A 27,900-nucleotide genomic window follows, 5' to 3' on the forward strand; every position below is an offset into this window, starting at 1 on the left:
TCATAAAATCCTAATTCATATTTTATAAAAGGTCACAAGTTCATAAAATATCTTTTAAGATAGCAATAGCACTTACGACTTATATACCGCTTTACAGTGCTTTACAACCCTCTCTAAGTGGTTTACAGAATCAGTATATTGCTCCCAACAATCTGGGCCCTTGTTTTACCCACCTCAGAAGGGTGGAGGCTGAGTCAGTCTTGAACCTGGTGACATTCGAACTGCCAAATTGCAAGCAGCCAGCAGAATTAGCCTGCAGTACTGCACACTAACCACTGTGCCACCAAGCTCAAGAGGATGGATAGAGGACAGGTAAGGTTAGAAGAATTAGATGAAGTGCAAAGCAGGGCTGATCTTTTTTGACATCTTATTTTCTGGATCAGCAGAACAGCAAACAGTCTCACATTGGATTGCAACATTATTCCACATATTTTCGCTAAGATTTTACTACAGAGAGAATATACCATTTAAAAATTGTTTTTAAATCTAGCTAATACAGAAATAGCCTGAAAGCCACTGAAATATATATTTACATTTAAACAAGTGTGAATGTGTATCTACCTCAATATATAGAAATCAAGTCTACTTACTGTTTTCATTGCATTTGGAAAGAAGTAGACTGGAAAAGAAGTAGTGGGGGAATGTTAATTTTGGACATTCTCTAGCAATCCAACAGAGGGTTTCTTAGAATTATTGAAACAAATTCTAAAGGCTCAGTAACAATACAACATAAGCATCCAGTCAAAGAACTCTAGCACATTGCTTCTCAAACCAAGATACCACCTAAAGCCATAGTGACATAGCATTTAAATATTGTATTTAAAGCTTTGAGCACAAGTAACTATACCCTGATCAACTATTGTGAAGAGAATACTAAAACTAAGCTAACATATTACATTACCTCATGCTTAACTGTATTTTTCTGTATTAACTACAGCTGATTGTTTTGGGTATGTTAAGTCTGATTAAGGCAAACTATAATAATAAAACATTACATCCAAATGCCCCAAACAGACTAACCTTAAATCAAACAAGTACAGAATGGTTAAGCACATAAATGGAGCCTTACTCTGAAGGTACTTGAGTTATGCTGAGGCACCCAGCAACAGGAGTTATTCTCCTATTGCCCAGAAAGCCAGGAATGATGTCCTGCTAGACCCCGCACAAATTGTAATCTAGGGTTAACCATGAAGCCCATAAGAAAGAACAAAAGAGAGCTAGCACAAGTTGGAACAGAGAAGAAAATGTCAGCACATTTATAGTTCTGAAAAGAACTATCTACACAGTCTAATTAGAGAAAGGATGAGTCATTTTCCATCTGGGAGCTGAATCTGAATAGTTGAATGTTGCTGTGATGACATTGAGGAAATGAAGCCTGGGATTTTTGAAAGAATGTCTGTTTTGGGGCATTTTTGTGATTTGTTTTGCTATGCTGAGATTTAAAAAACAATAACTTGTAGTTTATTTTACTGTTTTAAAAAAAGAGAGCCACAAAAGCTTTTAAAAGAATTGGAACTACATTAGGGCCTTAAACAATTAGTTAATTCTGCTTTCTTAAATTTACTATTTCATCTATAGGAACAGACAATCATGTGCAGAACCAAATCTAATGTCTGGGGAAAATGGTAATGATTAAAAATACAAATATAAGGAAGAAAATATACTTTAGCTGAAGTATTCAATTTTTCCATTGGTTTTTACAGGTGAAGGTGTGCTTTCAGGTGAAGGTGTGTTTTTACAGGTGAAGGTGTGCTAGAATTTTCTGAAACTCATGCATGTGGGTTTTGGAGATACTTCAGTATAGCTTGACCATATTAATAAGTCCAGTATGTATACTGAACCATAAGTACAACTTGAATTGGCCTTTTTATTCAAAAGAGAGGTCTGAAATTTTATCTTCAAACTGTGGAAATAATTCATTTTTCCTTTCAAGCTTAAAAACAAAGGAAGATTATTATTTTTTTTAAAAAGGCATTTTAGATTGAAATTTAAAGAAAAGAGTTGGATCATGGGGCTATATCACAATTGCAAGAATAAAAAAAAGTGATGTTGTACCACCAGGGACAAAATGACTAGATTATATGGTCCATATAAAAAACTAGATGATTATTTGATACCTCTTTCTAACAAATGGAGGGTTTATTGTTTAACATCCTAGCCTTTTAAAAAAAATCTTCTAGAAGGTATAGACAACCAATATTGCGGTAGGTTACTCACAGAAATTGATGTATATATTAATAAATTACTTAGAATAGAAACAAATACCAAAGAACTTTGCTATTTATTAAGTCTCATATAGCTTCAAAACTACCTTTGTTATACATTAGTCATGCCCTATGCAAAACCGCCATGATTTTTTTTAAAAAAGTACATACCATCATCTGGATCCTGAGGAGAAAAAGTTTTTCTTTCAATTTCATTTACTATAGCATATAGTATATGGGACTGGGAATCAGAAAATCCAGCTGTACAACAAAAAGCAGAGTTAAGAGTTAAGTTTCATTGAACTATGTTATAACTAAAAGGCAGGTAAAATATGTTTCTATGAAAATGAGATTGGACTATAAAGTCAGGTGCAACAGATAAATTGGCAAGTTATAAACAGATTATTATAGTTTTCATAATAATTTTTTTATGATTGCTGCTCATAATTGAAGAGACTGGTTGTGCTTCTTATCATGGTAAATTCTGTCATTATAACTCAAGGTAAGGAAGCTTTAAAACAACAAACTAGTACATTAAAATTAAGTGCAAACGGAAGGTTAATTATCCTGATTGTCCCTGACTCTCTCAAGGACTTTCAGAACCATGCATAACAAATTTCTGCTAAATATAATGTTAATTAAAGAGTCTCAATATTACCAATATTTTATTTTAGAATTTGGTATGAAAAAAAGATCCAAACAGGTGAAACAAAAAGATCCACACATTCAGAGCAAATCTGAAGCAGGTTCTATGTAGCAAAAGCCAGGAAAGATATTAAAACAGAATTTTACACAAATTCGCAAACTATAAAAACAGACACTACATACCAATGTTATGTGACATGCACAACAAATGGTAATACGTTGCGAAGCTAGGCTCTGAAATAAAGATATAACAAATCAAGGTTGATCATGGTTGACGTACAAAAATGTATTACATTGTATTAGATGCATATAACTTATTTCATACCAGGGGTAACATTTGAGTTAATGACTTGATATAATTTAAAGGTAAAATGATTATTTTCCACATAGTAATTTTCTCTTTTCCCCTTCAAGATATAACAGAAACAACATTTGAGAGCTCCTGAAGAACTATATTTAAGACTAGAGGGGAGATGGGGGATGTGGTCTAATGTTATAAGGTCATGGTTTATATTTGGTTAAATTTATCCTGTTCTATTTTCTGTCCTCACTCTCCGTTTAAGATACTATTTCTTTAACAGAATAACAGAGCTGGAAGGGACCTTGGAGGTCTTCCAGTCCAACCCCCTGCTCAGGCAGGAAACCCTATAGCATTTCAGACAAATGGTTGTTCAATGTCTTCTTCAAAACTTCTAGTGTTGGAGCATTCACAACTTCTGGAGGCAAGTTGTTCCACTGATTAATTGTTCTGTCAGGAAATTTTTTCTTAGTTCTAGGTTGCTTCTCTACTTGATTCCCCCCCCCCCCCTTCCATTATGTCTTGTCCTGCCTTCAAGTGCTTTGGAGAATAGCTTGACTCGCTCTTCTCTGTGGCAGTCCCCGAGATATCGCAACACTATCAAGTCACCCTAGTCCTTCTTTCCATTAAACTAGATCTACCCAATTCCATCAACTGTTCTTAATATGTTTTAGCTTCCAGTCCCCTAATCATCTTCGTTGCTCTTCTCTGCACTCCTTCTAGTGTCTCAACATTTTTGGTAGGTCCTTTTTAAGGAATTTTACTGAAATTTATTATTAATTAAATAATGTTGCATGTCCAAATGGGTGAATAATTCAAAATATAATTTTAGTCATGGGATTATCTCTTTAAAGAAATATTACTACTAAGCTTTAATACAGAAAATGTGTATTGGATTAATCTTACAGATTACAGAAAATTCTTACCTATATTTAGTGCTCTCATCTCATTCAAGATCAGTCTAGCCTTAGCCCGGGATACTTTACCACACTGCTTCAATGCTTTCAGGATAGAATTAAAAGTTAGCAGATTTGGTTGTATATCCTGTTCAGCCATCTGCCTCAGCAAGTCCTATTAACCAAAATATCAAGAATTTGATTTAACAATGTTCCCATTCCTTCAAATTGTGTATTTACATATTTTCCCCTACCCAATTCCTTAGCATTTGCACATGCATTTATTTAATGCCATTCTAGAATACGTCGACATCCTTCTATAATTACATTGATCATTTAAAATGTATTATTATAAAGATTAAAGATAAATCTGGCATAGAACTGATAAAATAGCCAGAAACACCCGCAGTAGTAAATATAGCACAAAATTAAGTTAAATAAGTGTTAAAAACACTAATCCCCCCCAAGAAAGTTGTTTGCCCACATATTTGTTGAAGGAAAAACTATGCAGACACCAGGTAAACCCGAGGAAACTGCTCCCCAGAAGAAGGAAAAGCCCTTTTTTTTTGTAACCAGTCCCCTCGTGTCATTTGGAAGCTACTTGGAAATCGAATTTCATTAAACCAATGGGTGCTTTAAAGGAGCCTTTTTTTTCAAGTAGTTGTTTTGAGTAGCTCTTTGTTTATACAAGTAATTATAACTGTATCATGGGGAGGTTTACAAAGTCAGGAATGCACAACTGAAGCTCCTCTCCTTCTCACATGCATTGAATGCATATACCACGTACTAGAATTTCTGTAATTATATTTTTATTGATCATTATATAAAAGAAGTTACTCTATCTCATTGATGGACATATTATTAAAACCTTTGAATTACAGAGAATTTATGTATATAACCATAGAATGTTAGAAAATGAGCAAATGTGGATGATACATAACTATAAAAGTACATTAATAATAAATTGTAGTATAAAAGAACAGGATTTAACTTCAGCTAAATATTTACTATGGAAAAGTTAAAATCAAGTTTATTCTTACTTCAATACATGCCCATTTCTCAATGTATTTTTCCTTAACATCTACAGCTGCTAAAATAAGTGTATTGAAGGTGCTCACATCAGCTGAAACAAACAGAAAGCCAGTTATACCGTAAGAAATAGCATATGTATTATTTGTATTATGGCTGAAGCAGTCAGTATATCTATAGCAGCTCAGACTAAGGCGGAATTCTCATGTGAGCCAGGTCCCAGAAAGCCAGCCACTTGCCAGCAATGGTGGAACACAGATAACTCACACTCAGCCCCCATGATTCAGCTGAGGTCCGTACCCCTGCGCCATTCATCATTGCTGCAAATTCTGTACTATATCTAGAGAGGAAAGACATGTCTTAAGACCACAAGCAGCATTGCCATATAATCAATTATATCTCTCTTCTCAATAAAACATGGCCACTTATTTGTCATATTTATAGAAACGACTATCTCACACAGTGGCAATAAAGTCTCCTATTAAAACAAACCAATTAAAACAATGAACATAGATAGAAAAGACCACAAGTAGGAGAATATTACATATAACACAGACAACAGATTACCAAGTATCCCCAACTCGTTGGGAAAAAAAACATGTTTTAAGGGCTTTCTGAAAGGCCATGAATGTTGGGGCTAAAATCACCTCAGGAGGCTTATTATTCCAGAGGGTCTCAGTAGAAAAGGCTCACTTTTTAAAATCCCATCAAATGGAATGCTTTCCCAAATGGGAGCCACAACATTCCTCTCTTTCCAGATGGGACAGGTAGATATAATTGGAAAAGGGAAATCTATCAGATAATCTGACCCATGCCATGTAGGGCTCAAAATCAGCATATTATATTGGACCTAAAAACAAACTGTAGACAAAGCAGACCACGAAGCAGAAGTGTAACATGTGTTTTCTTACGAGGCCAATACAATTGCCCATGTAACTGCATTTTGAAGCGGCTGACGCTGCTGGATACCCTTCAACAGCAGCTCCATTACATTATAATAGTCTATGCAAAGGTGATCAGGGCAAGGTAACTGTGACGAAAGTCTCATGGTTCAGAAATGGGCACAATCGGCACACAATACAAAGCTGTGCAAGAACCCTCCTGGCTCCCTCTTAGTGATAGATGATCTCTCTCAATGGCTGCACATTCTTTCATTCCCAGTCAGCACCAACTACTATTGGCTTCTGAGGAAGGAAGAGAACTAGCACAATAAATACTATGCTGCCCACTCTGAATCCCCAAAGCTGATTCAGAAAGATACTGTAATTAATGTCAGTGAACGCTATTGAGAGGTCAAGCAGAGCCAGGATGGATGCACTACTTCTACCTTGTTCTCCCAGAGATTATTCAAATCAACCAAACCAATGCTATTTCTTCCCCATCTCCAGATCTGAATCTTCACTCAAAGAGGCCCAGATAATCTGCTTCATTCAGGACCTATATCAAAGTGTCCAAATTCATAATCATAAGGAGCCTGTATGCTTCCTCAGGTCCAACAGGTTCAAACTACTTTCAGTTAACAGGGCAAGCTTGTGCCACAGGCATCTCCACCAGACCTGCACCAAGGTTGGCATCTAACAGGGAATGAATTTGAGTGATTTTGTTTTAACAGATGCTCTGAAAATACTTCTGCTTGGTCTTGAAGATAAAAATTTTCAGGTTAATTGCCTGGAAGATTTGAGTCACCTGAAACAAGGCTGCTGAATTTGAAGATGCAATAGAGCAGATAAATACTATTGCTTTGCTGCTCTTTTTGTCACAAGTTAGGCCTAAACAGAAGATTGACCTGTATTGGTGAAGTTCATTCTTTGTGGACCTCCAGATGTTTCTTCTCTCATTCACTTTACTCAGCTTTATTGTAAATCACAGACAGCAATGGGATCCCCAGGAGGGAGAGATTGCATAGGATACACATCATGCGGTAGACCCTCAGGAACAAACCTGGTTCCCTCTGGAATCCTTGCAGGTTCATTAGTTGCCAGGTCCACAAGGAATGAATTTCACCACCACAGGTCAATCTGCTGTTTAGGCCTAACTTGTAGCAAAAAGAGCAGCAAAGCAAATTGTGCCCATTTCTGAACAATGAAACTTTTGTCACAGTTACCTTGCCCTGATTACCTTTGCATAGACTATTATAATGCACTGTTACCAGCACTAACAAGACATGGCTACCCTGGCTCTTGGCTACATGAGGCCTTCTTCCCAAAGTCTTGAGGAAAACAGGTGGAGCACAGGAGGGTAGGAGCCAGGAGTGCTGGGGGTTAAAAGGGCAGAGAAAGGGGAAAATAGGATGGGTGGTGTTGAAGTGCACCTTGCAGCCCATAACTTTGGGGACTGAGCCTAAGTACCATTGCTCAGCACTATCGTAACTTCAAAGAATTGTCCGACTTGTCATTAAGTGAAGACAATCTGCACTATCAAAATCTGTGTTACCATTTTTATTTAGCATCTATTATTTACAAAACTACTCGCAAACATTGCAGTAGTTATACTGTAGAAGGACCAATTCTGTACGCACAGCTTATTTCTAGCTTTTCTTATTGGCACATTTTTATGCAATAGTATCCAAAGCTTACCCTTAAGATTTTTATTCACCATATCAGCGTACATGTTAAAAGCTTTTTGGCACTCTCCATGCTGTAATGACCAAAATGTGTAAAATATTATTATATAGATTTGGAGGAAAAAAGAGAACTAAATTTGTTAGAAAGATTACAATTGTACCTTCACCATTCCCCTGATCATTGTACAATAGGAATGTACATTTTTTTCAGGCATTAGGTGAAATATTCTCTCAGCATTGTTGTTTTCCCTAGAATTTAAAAAAGATAACATACTGACAATAATAGATGTTCTCTAATGTGTGGTTATAAAATCTATGATATGTTCACGCCTGTCTGCCTATTACATACATTATATATTTAAGCATCCAATATAGTTTCTTTTTTCAAGATATAAAATCTTTGTGGATGAACATGCACTGTATTATACATCATCACATTTTTGACAAACTGCATAGATAATATATACAATATCTAATTTGGTAGCTGTTTTTTTTCCTTTTGAATCTTATACATATATTACACATTTTCCAACATTTACACATTTCCATTTTTTCATACACAACAGCATGTAAGATTATTTTTGTTATTACATTTTATCTCAGTCTTCTTCTAGGGTTTAACATAAAGCCAGTTTGGTGTAGTGGTTAAGATGCTGGTCCAGAAACTAGGAGCTTGAGAGTTCTAATCCCAGTTTAGGCATGAAAGCTGGCTGGGTGACTTTAGGCTGGTCAATCTCTGATAACACACTCCACTTCACAGGGTTAATTGTGGGGAAAATAGGAAGAATAAGGAATATTGCGGATATTCATTGCCTTGAGTTATTTATAAAGTAACAAAGGTAGGATAAAAATCAAATAAACATAATTAAATCTTTTAGATCAGGGGTCCCCAACCTTTTTTGGTTCTGCAAGGGTGGTGGTGGTTTGGCACGTGCAACCTAAATCCCATGCATGCACACATGAAGCTTTGCTCACTTGCCTGCTGCTTCAGCAACCCGGTTCCCAATGGGCGGTGGCCATTGGTAGCGCTTCCCTGCCTGGGGATTGGGGACCTATTTTACACAACCTGTCCAAAAATTTGCAGATGCTCACAAACTGTAATGGTATATGGGAAAAGTCTCCTACCCCCGGGCCGTGGCCTGTTTGAAACCGGGCCATGCGAGTGATGGGCAAGTGTGCATGAAACTCTGCTGTCCACTCACACACGGGCACAAGTGGCCTCTGCCCAAGTGAGTGGAACTTCACACAGGAGCCCAAACGCCCTTCACTCACACATGAAGCTCCATCTGTATAAGTGGACGGAACTTGTGCATGTACCTGCCACCCACACTCTAGGCTGCTAAGGTGGAAAGGGAAAGACCTTCAGAAAGAGGATACAAAGATGCTGCCTATGGAACAGATAACAGAAAGCATAGCCTGCAACTGGATAGTGAGTGGAGCAAGTGGCTCAGAAGGGACTCTCCCTAGTTTCTTGGGCTATTAAGGGGATGGTATGAAATCTATATTTTCATATTTGCAAGACTGATGTCAGGGAGATAGATCAGACAGCAAACACAATCAGATAAACTAGTTCTACATTTTTGTAAAGCTACATTAGCCAAATCTTGCAAGTCTGAAAATACAAATCAATATGCTAAGGTTATATTAAGTTACTTTTTAGATAGCATTTATTTGTTTAATGCATTTTTGAATAGGTACTTAATATATAAGAAAAATCCTGGCTTTCCAATTAAAATGCATGCAAATGTACTCCAAGACATTGTTGCTAATATATTTCATACCTCCATGTAATTTGTTGGGATTTAGAAGAATTCCTTGCAAACTCCCTTCTTGGCGCAGTTTCTTCCTGCATAAGAATTCAAGAGTTAGCCTTCTGGCACATGCATATATATGTCTAACATAATTATCTCTTAAACTAGGTTGTTTAAAATATCTTTATACAAAGTTCAGGGTCCCAGCGAACTAGTTATTTCTAATTCTCTATTTAGACTTATTATGAAAAACTAGGACAACAGAACAGGCACCTAGCTCCCTTTCACAGCAGTTGGAAATATCCAAACACTGTTGTTGTTTTTTATACATAACAGATACAGCCTTATTCAAAAAAAAACATCCATCCTTATTTACTTGTTTTTCTAAACTGCTATCATTCTCCTGATCTGGTTCTCTATCTCCATAAAAACACAGAAGATCCAGAAGATTGTTCGAGGTCTCCAGAGGTATACTTGTTCCTGCAAATGCAAAAAACATGAACTGTAAATCATAGCAATGGAATTTGCTGATGTATAAACATAGTAATAACTTGTTAAAGTTGAAATGTCATAAATAGAACATAGTTTGTTGAATGACCAATCACAATTACCATGGCTTTGGAATACTGTCATTTACTACTGTTTTGGATAGCCTTGCTATCCGCTGCAGTGAACAAACAAGCAAAATAAGCAAAATTACCTGAAGGTGCAAGGAAGAAAAAAACTTAAAGGCTAGCTAAAACACTTTCAAAATAAAATAAAGTTCAACCACTAGGTCTTAAGCGTTTGTCACAGGTTTTCTGAATCACAACACAATGAGCCAGTGGATCAGGCATAGGCCTATGTCTTATACTCTAGCTAGCCATCTATTAACACCATAACACAATTGCCTTATAACAGGGGTGTGAAACTCAATTTCACTGCAGGCCTCATCAGCACTGTGGTTGTCCTCGGGGGACTGGGATGGGGGTGCATGGCCAGGATGGTCAGGGCTGACCGGATTGCACATATTGCAATAACCTTGCTGGTCTTTTAAGTACTTTAGTGCAGGGGTTGCCAACCTTTTGGACCTCAGGGAACACCAAACTCATAATTTTAAATCTAAGGGAACACTAATTAGTTTTGTGGGCGTGGCCTAATTTGTGGGTGTGGCTCGGTGGTCATGTGACTGGCTGGGTATGGCTTGTGTGTAAATATTATAAATATGTATATAAATATTGAATTTTGTTATTAAAAAAAGCAACTTTTACCCAAAATCAGGCAAAGTAGGCAGGCAGATTGAGTTGCTCACAGAATCTTTCAGTGATCTATTTATCTGCCATTGGCTAGCTCAGTCTCTCAAATTTGCTTGCCGTGAGTCTGCACTGAGTAATAGAACCTTCAGTCCTAAGGGAGGTTCGGCTGTGCTTAAAAGCAGAGTCGAAGATCTAAAGACTAGCTAGAAAGCAAGAAATCCAACCATTTTCTGCTTCCTAGCTAATCTCCCGGCAAAGCAGAACAGATGATGGTCGGAAAAAGGAAAAATAGCAATTTAGCAGGCAAGTTTGCTGGGTAAGGAGTGAGTGGGCAGGGAGGGTTCCTGCAGGCCATGTGGGTGGCACAGACTTGTGTTTCTGCGCAGCCTGGATTAATTGCTTTGGGGGGGTTGTTCTGGGGGTGAGATTTCTCTGCGGCCCACCAAAATTTTCTCACGGCCCACCGGTTGGCGACCGCTACTTTAGTGTACATCTTCAAAAAAAAAATTAATAGAATTTGTTTCTATTGTTAAAATTGAAGAAATATTCCAAAATATCTTTGACCATATAATACCTATCATTATTTTATAAGCATTTATTAATTTTATAAGCATTTACTAATGAGTTAATTCTCATAAGTTAAATCTTTGCAAATTTAAAACAGCTTATACCCACCCAAATCTGTTTATTTTAACTGTTGGTTTAGGCTAATACCTGCTTGTAGAAGCTGATCATACATATTCACAGATGCTTTTACTTTTCTTAGCTGAATTAGATTTTTTAATGCAACCTCACTCACTTCTTCAAGTTGCAATACCGACATTTTTGGCATAAGACTCTAAAGGGAACAACACAATACAATTAGGATCAAATGTTCTACAAAGCTATTGTTGTGAATTTAGCAATCTGCAAGGAGACCGGTATGCCTAATTATTTTATAATTCTAAAATCTATTAACTTTTTTTCACTGAAAAGCAGGATAGGATTCAGATTGGGAGCAGCAGCATGAAGTTTCTTCTTCCATAATTTTGATGGAAGCATGTCTTGAAAATAGCAACAATTGTAGGAACAAACTTCCTCACTAGGCCTGGGATTTAGCTCTCTGTCTTAGACTATCAGGATAATTAAAAACAGTACAGTGTATAAACAGAAGTTTCAGTTTTCCAAAAATCTTAGTCACAAAACCTATCTATATACTATAGTGGTTTTAATTTTACCGTAACCCTTCTCAGTGGAATATCATGCCCTACTTAAAGAATATGTAGTCATGCTGAAAATTAAATTGTAAGTTGCCATTTCAAATATAATAAGAATTTGTTTACAATGAAAAACAAATTTACTAAATTTTATATTAAACCACTTTGTTCTTGAGTGGCCCCCTCTCAGTTACTTGAATCCTAATGTGCTCCACCACTAAGGAATTCCAGTAATTCAAATGATACCTGGAATGGCAATGGCATAGCCAAACTCAGATACAAATCCACATTTAGACCTTTACTCTGACAATAAGAACAGTGAAGCAGGATTAGCTCTCTTGCTATCTTATGCATATTAGATGCACTGATTCAATCTTAACACTCTTTCTCCTGCTTGCATGGCACAACAGACTGAGTATACCATGCTTTGGGGCAAGAGAAGCTCCAGAACTTCATCTGGACAGTTATTGTAACTGTGTTTGCTGTTTGCTTCTGATCTTGTTGTATTCAAGCTTTACTCTAACCCTAGTCATAACCAGTATCATTGCAGGTATCCTCCACACTGAAGGGTTAAATATGCAAATTGCTAATTGTGGCAGCTAGACGCAGCAAGTTCATAACTATTTAAGCACAGAAGACTGCAGATTTAAATCTTGTGGTTTCTATATATATAATGGGCTGATTTGTTAGATTTTTATGGCAGATATTGTTCATGATCAAGATTTCTTATGTTTATAGTAAAAGTGATCTTGCTCTTCAAACCTTTTCATTGATTCCTCCATTAGTGATTTTTAGTACTTTCTGAATTTCTAGGGAGAGACTTATTGCTATACCCTGAGTGAAGTTCTCACAATAATGCCAACTTATCAATTCTTAAAGTAAATGTGTGTAGGCAGCACAAGATAAAATTATGCTAAGTCAAGCAATAATGTATATATAGCAAAGAAGGAACAGGTATAAGACCAGGATGGGCTTAAGTATCTTTATCGAACAAAGGACTATGTCAAAGCAGAGAAACTATGAATCTAACAAATTCAATTTAAATTATTTAAACATACAGTATTCAAGCAATGGATTAATTGAGGAAATAATGTTGTTTGATTCATATGAAATCTATCATTGTATGTAATAAATGTGAATTATGTATTATATAAAGAGTGCAAAGGTTACCTGAATGTGAGGTTCAGCATAGTCTTTCTCAAAAAGTTCAGGATGTGTGTTAATAACAAATTTGGCTGCATTTTGTCCTGATGTTTTTGATGTGGAAAAGAAATGCTGTGAAAAGAATATACCTGTATTATTCTGGAAAAAAATAATGCATAATGCATCCTATTCATCATACAAGTAGTCCTTGGCTTACAAGCACATTGGAACCAGAATTTTTGTTTGACTGATTTTGCTATGTGAGACGCACCTGATATTGCTATCTTCTTTTGCCCACAATTAAGAAAATCACTGCAGTAAAGTTTAATCATGCAGTCATTAACTGAATCCAGTTTCTCACATCAATTTTGCTTGGTGGAAGATAGCAAACGGTGATCATGTAACCCTGGGATGCTGCAATCACAATAAATATATGCCAGTTGTCAAGCAACCAAATTATAATCACATGGCCATGAGGATGCTACAACGGTCCTAAGTGCAACTATAAGTCCCATTTTTCCAATGTTGTATATTGGCAGAAGTCCTTTCAATTAAGGAAGTATATAAGAACTTGCCTTATGATTAGTTTGCAATGAATTAAAAAAATTGTCTATTCGATAACTTTGGTTTGCTTAACAATCACATGCTTCAACATGAGTTGCTTAATGACCATGCCGACTCACTTTACAATTGTCATAAAAGTGGTCATAAAATTGAGTACAATCACATGATACCTTGACTTATGAATGCAACAATTTACCACTAAATTCCAGGCTTCATCATAGTCCCATGTCAAGGACTGCATGCAACCCCTAAAGGCAAATACATTTTCCTTATTAACTTTAAATAAGATTGTCTATTAAACATCTATTTTTAAATGATTTTTATTGGTTTATATTATAATATCTGAAGTTTAGTAAGCAACTCTGCATATGACACGATGGAGGAGATGGATGTAGCTTTTCCTCTTCCAACTGAGCCTATTAGATTATCAGTGTGTAAAAATAAGGGAATTTAGAATTCCAAAAGTACACTAGAAATAATGGAATCAGTCTATACCAGTAGTGCAAACTCAAGGCTTAGAACTGGCCTGTAGGACCGGCCTTGGAAGCAGCAAAGGACTGGCCTATGGTGCATCTGCTAGCGAAAATGGAGCTCAGAAGGGCTGTGCCTTGGGCCCCATTTTCAGCCTGGACAGCCTTCTGCAATACTCTGCCAGCAAAAAAAGAGCTGGGGGGAGGGAGGGGGGGGCTGCGTAAATCATTGTTTTGTTTGCTTCTGCCAAATAAAGTTTCAGAAGAGTCACTTACATGCTCTGAAGAATTTCTGGGGATAAGATAAGGATCATCTTGAAACGCATAGGGAACAGCTGTAATATCCTGTAAGGAGGACGAAAAAACATTTAATGTATAGATTCTGCTGAAATGAACAGTAGATTCATCTTTCTGCTGTACCAATATTAAATTTAATAAGTAATTTAATACTGGAAAGCTCTTCTATTAGGAAAAACTCATGACTGTACTCCTTAATATTACTGTATACTTATAAAAAAAGCCTTGATAAGAGAGAAAATTGTTTTGGGGTTATCAGCAAAATGAATTAATATTCTGTAAAACATTCAGGCAGATGTTTTCAGAAGGAAGCTGATGCTATCAAATATTAATAACTTTGTAAACAACATCTTTGTGCTACTGTTTATCATGGGAAAAAAATTAGTTTTTTTCAACATTGAACATAGTATTATGTTTGTATTGTTAGCTGAAATGTCATACTTTCCCCCTTCATATAAAGGAATAGATGTAACATGAAATAATATTACAGTCAACACATGATACAGATAAATATATATTTTGTAATCTCTACGGTATTTTATATAAAAAAGGACCAGTAACCCAATGAAGGATAGTACTTACCCTGTTTACAGTTAATGCAAGTGCCTGAAGAACTGCTGATTTATCCCTAATTTTAAGCAAAATGTGTTAAAGTTTAAATTTGCAGTATTATTTTTAATTTGCATATTGCATTCAACAGAAACTCTGGTGCAATTTACCGAACAAAAATTCAAGGATACACAGATCTAAAATGATGCTTCGATGGAACCTTACATATTCAATTGTCAATAAACAAGCCTGGATGAATGAGCTTTTATTTAAATTTATTTATCTGTTAAATTTATTTCCCACCTGTATGGGGCTACTTTAAGCAGTTTGTAATAATAAAAAGGACAAAAATGAAAGGAGGATAAACAGAAAGAAAATAGGATGATAAGAAATGAGGACAAACCAGAAGTAAAATAGAACCCATAAAATAAACAATTAAAAAGAACTATAAGAATATAACAATATGATAATCAATACATCAACAGCAGAGCACAAGGTTGGGAGGTTGAATATGCCATCAAACCAGCAGCCACCTCCAGTATGGAACTCCCCCTTTGTGCAAATAAGTACCATGTTTCTCCAACAATACGTGCCCCCCCCCAAAACGAAGGCCCAGCACTACTTTGTGCGCATGTAGTTAAATTAAGGCCTGCCCCCAAAATTTGGGCCTATTTAAGTGCATGCGCGGCTTAAATTTCCCCGCCATTTGTCACATCACTTGAAGTGCAGACAATACGAGGTGAAGAGGCATGGGGGGGAAGGGCGGAGGAGGGGGGATAACTTTGCCAAATTCATCCCACATGACTTACCTGTCCATTGGATCACCTGTCCATTGGATTGCACTCCCATGCCTCACTAATTCTTTTGATTCCTGCTTTCTCTGCCACAGTCGTCGCTCATCCAAAGGCCACCCGCCAAACATCTCCCCCCCTCGGCTTTCTTTCTCACACGCAAGAAAAATGAGCAAGAAAAAAAAAGGGAGAAGGGGAGAGGTACTTTTCAAAAGTCTAGGACTTTTCACATTGTCATGATCAGCCCCTGCTCTGTGTGTGTGTTTGTGTGTGTGTGTGTGTGTGTGTGTGTGTGTGTGTGTGTATGGAGGGGGGTGTTTCTGGCAGAGATTAGGGAAGGGGTGGTGGATTGGAAGAGATTTTCACCACGAGTGGAGAACGCAATGCTTGTAGGGTCTGATTTATCCGGGCTGTCCTCTCCTGTTATCTCTGCAGCCTTTCGGGAAACTTTTCTATGGTGGATTTTTGATTTTTCCCAATTGGCTTGCTGGGGGTGGGGGGTGGCGTCCATTCTCCTTTATTCTCTGCCGATCACAGCTTCCAGAGCTTTCCCAGTCTCCGAATATGGACACACACACGCGCGCACACACACAGAGGGGGGCTTCCGTCCAATGCAGTGTCTCTGTATTAATCAGTGTTATTCTGCTGTAATTCTGCTAGCTTAGAGTTGGAGCAACTTCTTTAGAGAAAGAGATTTGGTGTGGGGGGAGGATCCATTCATCACCCAGTCTTTGCAAACCTGAATCGCTTAGCTTTTCAGCTGCTCATCTTTAAAAACGGCAGGTGGGGGACAAGAAAGGAAAATTAAAATACAAGGCGTGTGGATTCTAAAGAAACAAACACTTGCTATCTTGGGTAGCTTTCTTTTTTTTCTTCCTGCGGCCAGGTGAAGAGCCATACGGGGGAGCGAGGGGGACATCAGCGATTGGGACCAATCACAAGAGATTCCAACCGGAATCCAGGGTTTGGAGAGTTATAACAATATTCCAGAAGAAGATGACATAAATATTTTTGAATAAATTGTGCCTGTATTTGAATAAATTGTGGATTTTGAATAAATTGGTTTGTTTATCTATTTTTTTATAATAAAATGGTGGATTCTTAATAAATTGGGGTATTGCTTTGTGGCTCCTCTGGGGGAAGCTGGGATTTGCTTTGTAGTTCTCCTGGGAGTGGCTGGGATTTGGTATGCAGTTGGTAGGTTACCAAAGGGTTGTTTATCATTAAGATCTGATCAAAGGCAACATGAAATGGGGGCAGGGAGGGGAGAAGAAATAGCAGCTTGCGCAACTTACTTAACCAAGAGTTTCTGAACCTGAAAGTCCCCCTCACTCCCCCATATGGCTTTTCACCTGGCCACAGGAAAAAAAAAACCTCAGAAAGCCACCCAAGACAGCAAGTGTTTGTTTCTTTAGAATCCACACACCTTGTTGTATTTTAATTCTTCTTTCTCCTCCCCCACCTGCCATTTTTAAAGTCGGGCTGCTGAAAAGCTAAGCGATTCAGGTTTGCAAAGACCGGGTGATTTCAATAAATCCCCCCAATCTCTTCCTCTAAAGAAAAGTTGTTCCAACTCTAAGCGAGGAAATAACAGCAGAATAACACCAATACAGAGACACTGCATTGGATGGAAGCCCCTCGTGTGTGTGTGTGTGTGTGTGTGTGTGTGTGCGCGCGCGCTTATTCGGAGACTGGGAAAACTCTGGAAGCTGTGAGCGGCAGAAGCTAGAATGGACGCCACCCCCAGCAAGCGAATTGGGAAAAATCAAAAATCCACAATAGAAAACTTTCCTGAAAGGCTGCAGAGATAACAGGAGAGAGCAGCCTGGATAAATCACATCCTACAAGCATTGTGGTCTCCACTCTCGTGGGGAAAATCTCTTCCAATCCACCCCCCCCTTCCCTAATCTCTGCCAGAAACAACCCCCATCACACACACACACACACACACTCATGGCAGGGGCTGATCATGACAAGTGAATAGACTTTTGAAAAGTGCCTCCCCCCCTTCTTTTTTTTCTTGCTCGTTTTTCTTGTGAGAAAGAAAGCGGGGGGAGTTGACGACTGCGGCAGGGAAAGCAGGGATCAAAAGCAGCTGCACAGTGGCCAAGCTTCCCAGAATGGACGACAGGTAGGCAAGCAAGGGTGCGCATGGGGCGCTACTTACAGCTGCTAAAGAAGCTGCCCAGTGGAGAGGCAAGGGTGCACGGGGGAGAGGGGGAATTAAGGCACCACTCGAAAAGATGGCCTAGCCATTTCGGGTGTCTAAATAAATATATATATATATAAAAGGCCCAGTCTTATTTTCTGAGAAACACGGTAGTAGTTTCTTAATCAATAAAAAATATCTTGTGTAGTGCAGATATTTTACTTTAGAAGCTAAGCTTATGTACTTAGGCCATAGTTGTACTAGGCATACTATGCAAGAGGAATGACAGCTACATTTATAGTAGATATGTTTGACAAGACCTGACTATGGTAACATGCATAATCACATTTGAACAAGAAAGCATGTCTTATAGTTAGGCATGGCTCATATTTTATTTTGAAACGGTACTCCTTTAAAATGGGAGAAAACTGCAATTTGTTTTACTTTGTTACTTTAAAACATGGTAATCCCACAACCAAATATTAAAATATTGTTTACAACTGCATATGTTAAACATTTGGGATAGTATCTAGGAATGTTTTTCTTATAGTAAACAGATATCCTAAAGCAAGCAATTATTTAACAAAAGTGTTTATGAACTTCAGCTGATCCAGAATATGCAAGATTCGTGATGGCTTATGGGAAAATTTCACAATCATTTCACAAAAGCTCTTTAAAGCTGTATACCATTATTTATGTTTTGGCTTATGGTTATTTTAAACTTATTGTAAGTTGCCATGAAAGGATAGTAATATAGTTCCTGGGACAAAAAACTCACCAGATTTTTTTTCTTGGAAGGAAAATAGTTTCTTCTGCAATTATAAAAAACAAAAACAAGTATAACTAACTTATTAAGTTATTATTCATCTGAAAAATGTTTAACTATTAAAATTTTAATTCTGAATAGAATTACATTAGTCATTCAACTTGACTATTTTAAAACAACAATTTTAAGTAAGTGTTGTCTCTATTGGAAGCAAATTTTGCCAGATAAAGTAATTGTCCTATCTAAAATCAATTTATTCAGAAACAAGTCCAAAGTCTTCAAGTTTATTTACAAATATAGACTATGTGACATATATTAATTGAAATGATAAATTTATCATTTGCAAATATGTGTTTTAATAGTACATGTGTGAACACAACAAAATATTATACCTTTCACGATGGGGGATTTTTCCAGAAGGGTTGCATTTTCTGAACGGTGCCTAAGAAAAATAATATGGATAAATGTACATGCATACACACTCTATTTATCTATCTATCTAATACATAATTTAAAAGAATCCTATTGAATATATAATATTCTGGGATACAGGGATGTCAATTCAAGGCCTGCAGGCCAAGGCACTTAGATTTGAGGCACTTAGATTTAGCCCCTGGGGCTGCCTTGGGAACAGCGAAGCCCCCCCCCCCCCCTCCTTTGCCAGCAAAAACAGAGCTCGGGAGTCCCCATCTCCATTTATGCTGGCAGAGGGCCGCAGCCGAAAACAGAGCCCTGGGGAGCAGCACACGCTGCTCCTTTTTTTGCTGGCAAAGTGCTGCAGAAGTGATGCTGAGGTGGTCACGTCCACCCCCACCATGCCCACCAAGCCCTCCAAGGTCAAATACAACCCTGATGCAGCCCTCAATGAAATAAGAGTTTGACACCCTTGCTTATTTATTATACTTCCTATTTTTCCTACACCAATAATGTTGTGAGGTAGATCTTATTACAATGTTTAGCCATGGTTCATTGGCCATGATTTACTGACTAAAGTTAAACAATACATTAATTGTTGAAATAAAGATACTAAGTCCGTGCAACATCTTAAGTTAAAGTTAAAGCATCTTATAGCTGTGATATATGAATCCAATCTATTTCTGAAAAACTATCTCAAATAGAAAATAAGCAAATTTTTGGCTTTTTTGAGATAGGTCTTTACAATTTTATCCAAGCACTTCTAGTTATGGCTTTATTTAATATCCTCGAATCATTGATTAGACAATCGTTTATTATTAGAAAATCAGGAAACAGAGAAAGATCTTTCTAAGGTGGCATATGTATTAACTATTCTCACTGACAGACCAATATTAGAAAGTGTGCTTTAAGTAAAATTATTTAATCTTTTGTTAAGTGCAATAATCAAGAATAAAACACCTCAAATATAAAGTTGTTTATTCTATGCTTGAATACATTGAGCTGTGGGATTCATTATTTTTCTGAATAAGTTGTTCTAATTGTGGGGAAGCACTTCCTAACATTCAGGCATAATTATTTACAAGAGGCAGCAGAATTCCATGACAGGATATAGAAACTGAATAAATAAAACGTTATAAGGATTTATGCACAACCACTGAATAATTTTTAAGAACTCTTCTTGTTAACATTTTAAAGAGGGGAAATTTATTGAATATATAGGCAGTAATAATTGTATTTAATATTAATATTTATCTACTGCGTGCCATTTTTGTATTTTGCACCGTAATTTGAAAAAAAACAACTTTAGTGTGCCCAGAGGAAAAACACGTTTGCTTTAGAGCAAACTTAAATAAATCTTAGGTTAGAACTTTCTGACTCTCTCCTCGTGGCTTGCGTCGTAGCTCATGAGACGTTATCGTTCAAAACGCCTAGAAAGCTTCAGATTACTTGCTTTTAAACTAATAGAGCAGGGAATATAAAATATAATTATAATTACGATGAAATACCAATATTAAGAACGATTTGCCATCCAGCCTCGAGTACAGGCAACCCGAGACGACGAAACGGATGCAATCCTATTCATTAAATTACAGCTGCAACCTCGTATATTTCAGCGCCTCACCTTTCCAAGTCATTAACGGGACTCCCGGTTTCGCGTCGATCCGATCCAACGTACCTGTCGCCCCCTTCCCTAAAAGAGCCAGATACTCCCGAAACGACGAGCCTTCTCTGCAACAAGTCTCGGGCGGGAAACGGACACCGCCGCAACCTCCAAGCCGCCATAACGGAATTGGCCGCCTGGTGCTGAAAATGTGGAAGGGACCGGAAGCGGAAGCTGTGACCCGCAACGCCGCAGAGCGCATGCTGCGAGCACGCGACGGTTCCCCGGGCTTGTTTGGCGATTATCTGGGCTGCGTTGCCCGTGATCTGGTCGGTCGGAGTCATGGCTGCAAAGGAGGCGCCGTGGAGGCGCCTGACCGGGTTGTCGTTTGGGATGTATACGGACGCAGAGATAAGGTAAATTCGGGCGGCAGGAAGAACAGACCGCTTGAGGCAGCGGTCAGAAGTTAGTTTCCCCGGGCACCCGCCCACATTGAGGGATTTAGTTAATGTGACTGCGTGTCCTATCTGTCAGCCTAATGTCAAAATGCTTTTCTGACGATTCTCAGTGTTTTTATGTCGAAGATTTCGCGTTTTAGTCTTAGAATTTCGGCCGAGGACAGTTCATGACGTTTTTAGTTTGATCATAGTAAAGCGTATCAGTCTTCTGCACCAGTGGTTGGAACATAAACCTGGATAATTATTATACTAAATTGCAAACTTTAATTGATATTCGGTCATTGACTTAATTGCACCAAATACTTCCCTTGTTTTATCCTTTTTATGAAATCAGCGCTGTTGCTCCTTTCTTTTTCATGTCCTAAGTACTGTAATAAACCATCATCTTTTGATTGAAAGTGCTAAATTCCAGTCCATAGTTTATTTTAAACTGTGTTCAACTTTTGCATGTCCATGCTTCTTACATTACATTCCTACTGTAATTTTGTTTTTACAACATTAGGTTTTCTTGCATGGGACATCAGCAACTAGATATCCTTTAGTTTTTGATCTAATCATAACCTAAATACCATTAGTATTCCAAAAGATTTTCAACTCTTCCTCAATAGCATGTTGAGCCCCAGATGATCCAACAGGTCCATAATGCAGCACAATCTTATGAATTGTTTTACCATTATCCATGTGATTTTCTTGGTAAAAATAGGATTACACTGAGGAATTTGGACACCTCTGTTTTAGACCTATGTCTGCCTGGGTGATAAAAGCCATCTGGAAGGAGACATGCATTTTCGTCCATGTGGTAGTATATGCCCGTTCTTCTTTGAAGAAGTGGTAATATACCCATCCTCAAGAAACCTTCACTAGGCCCAAATGTTCTGGATCTAATCTCAAACCTTTCCATTCCAGTGAAAGTTGTTGAGAAGGTGATCGGGTTATAATCCTGGAAGATATGGATAATTTATTCTAAGCTATTTTCAATTTGGTTTCAGACTGATACATAGTACAGTACTCAGATGGCATCGTAGTTAGGAAGAGGTTTCTGTGTCTTCAAAAGTGTGAACAGACAAAGTCAGTTTTCAGATAATATTAAGCAATTCTGATGAAAATGTGTCAAAAATATTAAAATGTATACTATCTAGCAATCCAGTTAAGCTGTTTTGAGTCTGTTGAATTTGACTTGGTTTTCTGTGCATCAAAACATAACATTTTTCCTTAGTATATGCTTTGAGTTAATAGTCATATATAGTATAGGATAGTTCTATGCAACAAATTGCCTGTAAAAATTCTGTAATGTAACAGTTTGCAAAATATAATACTTCCTTTTTTTAAATAGTTAAAAAAGAGCAGATAATTGCTGTTCTGAATGAATATTTTCTGAGTTTATGAAAGCTGTAAAACTTCTAAGAAATTAATACATGTTGTATTGCGAAATGTAATTATTAATTTTAAGATTTCCATGGCACTTTCTTTGTTTTTCCCCCCCTCTTTGCTTTTACTTTTAGGAAATTGAGTGTAAAATCTATAACCAATCCTCTTTTTCTTGATAATGCGGGTACTCCATCCCCAAATGGACTATATGATTTGGCTTTGGGACCACTTGACAACAAGGAAATTTGTGTTACTTGTCTGCAAGATTTCAACAACTGTCCTGGTCATTTAGGTCACATAGAACTACCTCTCACTGTTTATAATCCTCTCTTTTTTGATGTAAGTATATTAAGCCATAGTTAAGTTGGAGATGGATAGCAGTGAATTAATCATTGCATTCAGAATTTGAAAATGGAAGTATTCATAATTAATAATATATAATAACCTTTCCACTCTGTTGTAATATAACAAAATAACATTGACATAGTATTAAACATATGTGAATTAGTAGGATAATAAAGCAAGTGTTCTTATTTTCAGAAATTATTCCTTCTGATGCGAGGCTCCTGTTTGAATTGTTCCCATTTAACATGTCCACGAGCTGCAATTCATTTATTACTAAATCAGCTAAAGCTACTAGAAATAGGATTGATTCAAGAGGTCCATGATCTTGAAACAATCCTGAGTAGGGTAAGTTTTATTTTGCTTAATCTGTTTTGACAGTATTTCATATATTTGTAATGTCATAATTCTCTCAGTTTTTAGATGAAAGCTCAGATGCAATTGGTGCTGAAATGGAAGAAGTATTAAGTTGCTACACAAAGGATATGCTCCAAAATAATCAGCTTAGAGGTTACAGTGCACATGTAAGTAAGAAGAATCAATGTTTAATGTAATTATTTACATTGCTTTTAATGAACAGCTTCCTCTCATTTCCCATTAAATTGTGAATCAGTGGTTCTTTATGGACATGTTGTTTATTCTGACTTAACATGACATTTTTCTTTCATAGTTTAAGGCCAAACTGTTATTTCCTAATTTCATCTGTTCCAAAAGTAATGCAATATAATTGTAGGCTGCTCAGAAAAGAAAATAGGACTTTCTGTCTGCAGGCAGGAAAATCCTGAATTCTTTCTTCCTATTATCTCTTTAACATTTGGAAGGGTCACTGCCTAGTTAGTGGACGTAGGTGGCATATGTTGGTTTGCTAGGTAGTATTTAGACTAGAAGTCCTAGCTAATATGAAGAATGAATTCAGGATTTTCCTGGCTTTAAATAATTTATAGAAGTTAAATCCAGGGGTGGGATTCAACCGGTGTTACTACCTGTTCGGTGACTATGCTGTGCATGCATGTAAAAAACATTAAGCTGTGCTGCCCAGACATCTGAAAAGCGCTGGTGCGCAGTGTTTCAAAAGCCACTTTTTTCCTGCTTTTTCAACCTCATCTGTGCTGCGCAAAGCAGCTGAGATTGAAAAAGCAGGAAATAAAGGACAGGTAAGAGCCCGGGCGGGTGGGCCAAAGAGCAGCAAACACAGAACCGGTTCAATGTCTACCGTTCTTCAGAACTCCCGGTTCTATAGAGCCGGGCAGAACCGGTACCATCCCACCCCGGGATAAATCCTACGTGAGACTTAAATGGAAAGCTTTGTGAATGCTTCAACCCTGAATAGAAAATAAGTGATGAAGGTGTGCCGTTCTCTTTTATGTAATCATGGATAAATATAACAAATGCTTTTGGTGACATTGGAGGTTTCTTAACTCAATACAGAGTGAAATTTTAAATTAAGTTTGTTCTTGTTAATGCTCATAATCAACTGTATTTAAATTTGTGTTTCATTTACAGAATAATTTCTAGAACTTTGCTTTTCATTCTTGGTATAGGTAAAAAATGTGTGTGAATGTAGAAGTAAACTTATCTCTCAATTTTGGAAATTACAAATGACTTCAAAGAAATGTCCAAACTGCAAGTAAGCTTTTTTTCTTTTTCTGGGCATTTTTATTCCTTTCATCCCAAATTTGTAAACCATTAGGATTTGTCCTCATGTTGGGTTAATGCTTCTGTTTTTTCCCCCCCTTCCATCTTCAAGAGCAGGAAGATCACTTGTTCGCAAAGAACATAACAGCAAGCTCACAGTAACTTATCCCACTGTCGTAACTCAGAAGTCAGGCAAACAGACAATAGTGGAGGAAGTAGCAAGTATGTGTATTTTGTTGTATATTACACACACATAGATGCAAAAGTTGTTACTGAGAAATATTTTTATCACACTAGAACAAACAGTTGTAGAATATGCCATGTAGAGGTAGGTACAATGTTTAGATTTTTCAAGTCTGACTTCTATGTCTAGGTTAAAAATTAATTGAAAGTTTTGGATACTGTCATAAAAGGTAAATTTATAAATTATTTCAAGACACAATTGCATCTGGGCTTTCTCAAATTTAAGAGTGACTGGACACATTAACACAATGGAATTAAAGCTAGTCTCAAATCTCATATATTTCCAGTCTTCACTAAAATTAGCCTGAATGGGTTTTCTCACTCATAAGCCATATGTGAATTGAATTGAATACTTCATTTGGCCAAGTGTAATTATAGACACAAGGAATTTGTCTCTGGTGCAGAAATTCTCACTGTACATGCAAGACAACAGAATAATGATAATTCTAATAATAATACAAATAAGGGGAAGTAAAGAATATAATAAGGATAAATAGTAACACTATGTGATAATACATAGCCATACTATGTGATAAATTTCCAGTAGAGATGACTGTGAAAATTAGGTGTTTAGCAGAGTGATGGCCCAAAGAAAAAAGCTATCCCTGTGTCTAGTTGTTTTTGTCTGCAGTGCTCTGTAGCGGCATCCTGAGGGGAGAAACTGAAAGAGTTTATGTGCAGGATATGAAGGGTCTGCAAATACCTTCTCAGGCTTCCTGACCTGTGCAATATAAGGTCTTCTATAAAAGGCAGGCTGGTTGCAGTTCTTTGCATTCTTAATTATCCATTGGAATCTGTACCTAACCTGATTGGTTGCTATACGAAACCAGACTGGTACAAACTGTCTAGTTGGGTATAGGAACCAAACAGGACAGGTACAAACCTGTAGTTTCACAAACCACAATGACATGTCATATTTTATGACCAAAGCAAGCACCCTAAGCAGCATAATGTCTGAAAATAGCCAAATCTTATTCCATCCAACAATTCATGAATTTAAAAGCTTTTCTGTGAAAAGAAAGTACATTTAATTGCCTTTGCAAATCATTTGGGTTATCATGATGCTCAAATCCACACAACTATCATTTATATACAATAAATCACAATAAATTGAAAATGTCGTACAATGTAAGATGGCAGTTGTCTATTGACTGAAAATAGAGAAAAGTAAATGCAGAAATTGTTTCAAGTACCTTGCAATATATGTCAAAACATGCAATAATTTAAACTTCTTAGCTGTAGATGAAACTCAGCTGGGGAAACGTGGCTACATAACATCTTTGACTGCCAAAAAACACATTGAGTTTTTGTGGAAGAATGAGGGTAAGTGAATGAAACTGCTTGCTGCTCTTAAGAATGAATACCTCTTTTCAATTTACCCCCCAAAATAATAATAATAATACTGAAAGCTATAGTGTGGCTGATCTATTTTACTTTAGTAACTTTACATGCTGCTGTAATTACCGTATGCATAATTCTGAGTGGCTTATAGATCTCATCAAGTAATGATAAAACTAAAACTAAAATATAACAGTATGAACATAAAATGATAAAATAAGTTTATAACCAGCAATATCCCATTCCCTGGGAATAATCATAGCAACACCCACATCAGAAGAAACTAAAATGACTCAGTCAGATCTAAATGCCCACTGAAAATGCCAGATCTTAATGCCTTAGGGAAAAGCTAACAGGATCAGAGCTTATCTGATATGGGGTGAATGCTGTTTTTGAAAAGGGGATAGTGATTGGGAAGTAATGAGCAGGAATCTCAGCAAATGACATTTCTTAAGGGACAAGACCCTAGAAGGAAACTTCTCTCATTGCAATAAATGGACAGATACTGCTGAGAAAAGACAACCCCGGCAATATTTAGATCCTGAACCATGAAGTGAAATAAATAACAACCAGCACTGAGTTACTCTACAGATAGAATACATCTATGAAATCTATAATTGGGTCTATGCAAATCTATGCATGTTAGTTTACATATTAATGTTCAAAACACAAAACTAAACTACTTATCACCACTATAATTTAGAGGATGTTTTTCTCCGCTGAGATCATTGAAATAAATGAGACTTATGCAATTCTTGCAAAATTTCTATACATTCTTGCCTAAGAACACACAATTTCTCTCTGGTTCAAAGCTGGACTATATTTAGAAGTCTTAGTAAAAGATTAATAAAATTAATAATCTTAGTTTTGCAGGCAGTGACATATGTACATTTAAGAAACCATAGGTAGTCCTCGACTTATGTCCACAATTGAGCCCAAAATTTCTGTGGCTAAACAAGACATTTTTAAGTGAGTTTTGCCCCTTTATATTACTGTATTTGCCGGCATATAAGACAACTTTTTTTCCCTGAAAAACATGCCTCCAAGTGGAGGGGTCTTATACGCCGGCAAATACGGTATATCCACTGCCGGCTTTCGGATGCTTGTGGGACGCAGCGAAGGCGCCTCTGGCTTCCCGGATCCCCCGTGTCGCTTCCGCCAAGAGCCTCCCCGCGTCTCTGAATCAGGTTCGAATCCCGCTCGCCTCGCTCCGCCCGAGGCTGCAGCGGCTGGGGGGAGCGAGAGCGTGGGTCGCTTCTGTCGCCCCAGGCAGGGCCATGTGAAGGCTGCCTGCCTTCCTGCTCCTCCCACGGCCCCTGGCACTCCGCCCTGCCGCTGCAGCCCCGGGGATTTCTGGAGGGCGTTTCCGGTGACCCCGCCGGGATCATTTGGCTGACCTAGCGGACGCGTTGCAAGAGGACTCTGTTGCGAGAAAGCCCGAGGGACTCCGCCGGGAAGGGCCAGGGTTCTGGAGTAACGCCTGCCTACTCCGAGACACGCTCCTTTAGACAGTCCATCTAAGAGAGTTCAAACATCCTTCATTCCCAACACAGAATAACATACACACTGTGTAAATATTGGATGATTAGTTACCATATTTGCCGGCGTATAAGACGACTTTTTTGCCCTGAAAAACATGCCTCCAAGTGGGGGGGTCGTCTTATACGCCCGGTCGTCTTATACGCCGGCAAATACGGTATCTTTGTTGCCTCAGTTATTAAGTGAATCATTGTAGTTGTTAAGTTAGTAACGCGATTGTTAAGTGAATCTGGCTTCCCCTTTGACTTTGATTGTCAGAATTTCACATGATAATATGACCCCAGGATACTGCAACTGTCAGAAATATGAGTCAGTTGCCAAGCACTGGAATATTGATGATGTGGCCATGGGGATGCTACAGTGGTCATAAGTGTGAAAAATGGTCCTGAGACAATTTTTCAGTGCCGTTGTAAC

General features: G+C 37.6%; 2 protein-coding genes and 1 non-coding gene across 8 annotated transcripts in view; 1 reads left to right on the forward strand and 2 right to left on the reverse strand.

Moving 5' to 3' along the window:
• Positions 1 to 20,794, reverse strand: part of PTCD3 (pentatricopeptide repeat domain 3) — a 35,828-nt gene extending 15,034 nt beyond the window's left edge. For 4 of the 6 annotated variants that reach the window (XM_087947480.1, XM_087947479.1, XM_087947478.1 and 1 more), the window contains exons 1-16: positions 20,585 to 20,794; positions 18,939 to 18,988; positions 18,559 to 18,592; positions 14,874 to 14,919; positions 14,271 to 14,339; positions 12,988 to 13,092; positions 11,336 to 11,459; positions 9,763 to 9,866; positions 9,417 to 9,481; positions 7,797 to 7,884; positions 7,649 to 7,709; positions 5,084 to 5,166; positions 4,074 to 4,218; positions 3,033 to 3,083; positions 2,376 to 2,465; positions 591 to 619 (exon numbers count right to left, since the gene is read on the reverse strand). In XM_087947480.1, coding sequence (XP_087803606.1) covers positions 591 to 619; positions 2,376 to 2,465; positions 3,033 to 3,083; positions 4,074 to 4,218; positions 5,084 to 5,166; positions 7,649 to 7,709; positions 7,797 to 7,884; positions 9,417 to 9,481; positions 9,763 to 9,866; positions 11,336 to 11,459; positions 12,988 to 13,092; positions 14,271 to 14,339; positions 14,874 to 14,919; positions 18,559 to 18,592; positions 18,939 to 18,988; positions 20,585 to 20,745 — 1,305 coding nt within the window. In that variant the 5' untranslated portion in view covers positions 20,746 to 20,794. The remainder of the gene's footprint in view (positions 1 to 590; positions 620 to 2,375; positions 2,466 to 3,032; positions 3,084 to 4,073; positions 4,219 to 5,083; positions 5,167 to 7,648; positions 7,710 to 7,796; positions 7,885 to 9,416; positions 9,482 to 9,762; positions 9,867 to 11,335; positions 11,460 to 12,987; positions 13,093 to 14,270; positions 14,340 to 14,873; positions 14,920 to 18,558; positions 18,593 to 18,938; positions 18,989 to 20,584) is intronic. The other 2 variants (XM_026679853.2, XM_026679854.2) reach the window with 2 other exon arrangements.
• On the reverse strand, positions 5,252 to 5,396 carry LOC113420106 (small nucleolar RNA SNORD94). Its single transcript, XR_003372010.1, has one exon. It is a non-coding gene; the product is annotated as a small nucleolar RNA SNORD94 (small nucleolar RNA).
• The window catches only part of POLR1A (RNA polymerase I subunit A), a 39,978-nt gene continuing 32,864 nt past the window's right edge, over positions 20,787 to 27,900 (forward strand). The window contains exons 1-7 of the mRNA XM_026679852.2: positions 20,787 to 20,979; positions 22,524 to 22,728; positions 22,930 to 23,079; positions 23,148 to 23,255; positions 24,273 to 24,358; positions 24,479 to 24,588; positions 25,846 to 25,932. Of these exons, the coding sequence (XP_026535637.1) occupies positions 20,906 to 20,979; positions 22,524 to 22,728; positions 22,930 to 23,079; positions 23,148 to 23,255; positions 24,273 to 24,358; positions 24,479 to 24,588; positions 25,846 to 25,932 (820 nt within the window). The 5' untranslated portion in view covers positions 20,787 to 20,905. The remainder of the gene's footprint in view (positions 20,980 to 22,523; positions 22,729 to 22,929; positions 23,080 to 23,147; positions 23,256 to 24,272; positions 24,359 to 24,478; positions 24,589 to 25,845; positions 25,933 to 27,900) is intronic.

This window comes from Notechis scutatus, chromosome Z, assembly GCF_049901735.1.
Source record: "Notechis scutatus isolate UNSWTSFEM ecotype Mainland chromosome Z, rNotScu1.2, whole genome shotgun sequence".
In the NCBI taxonomy this organism is placed as follows: domain Eukaryota; kingdom Metazoa; phylum Chordata; class Lepidosauria; order Squamata; family Elapidae; genus Notechis; species Notechis scutatus.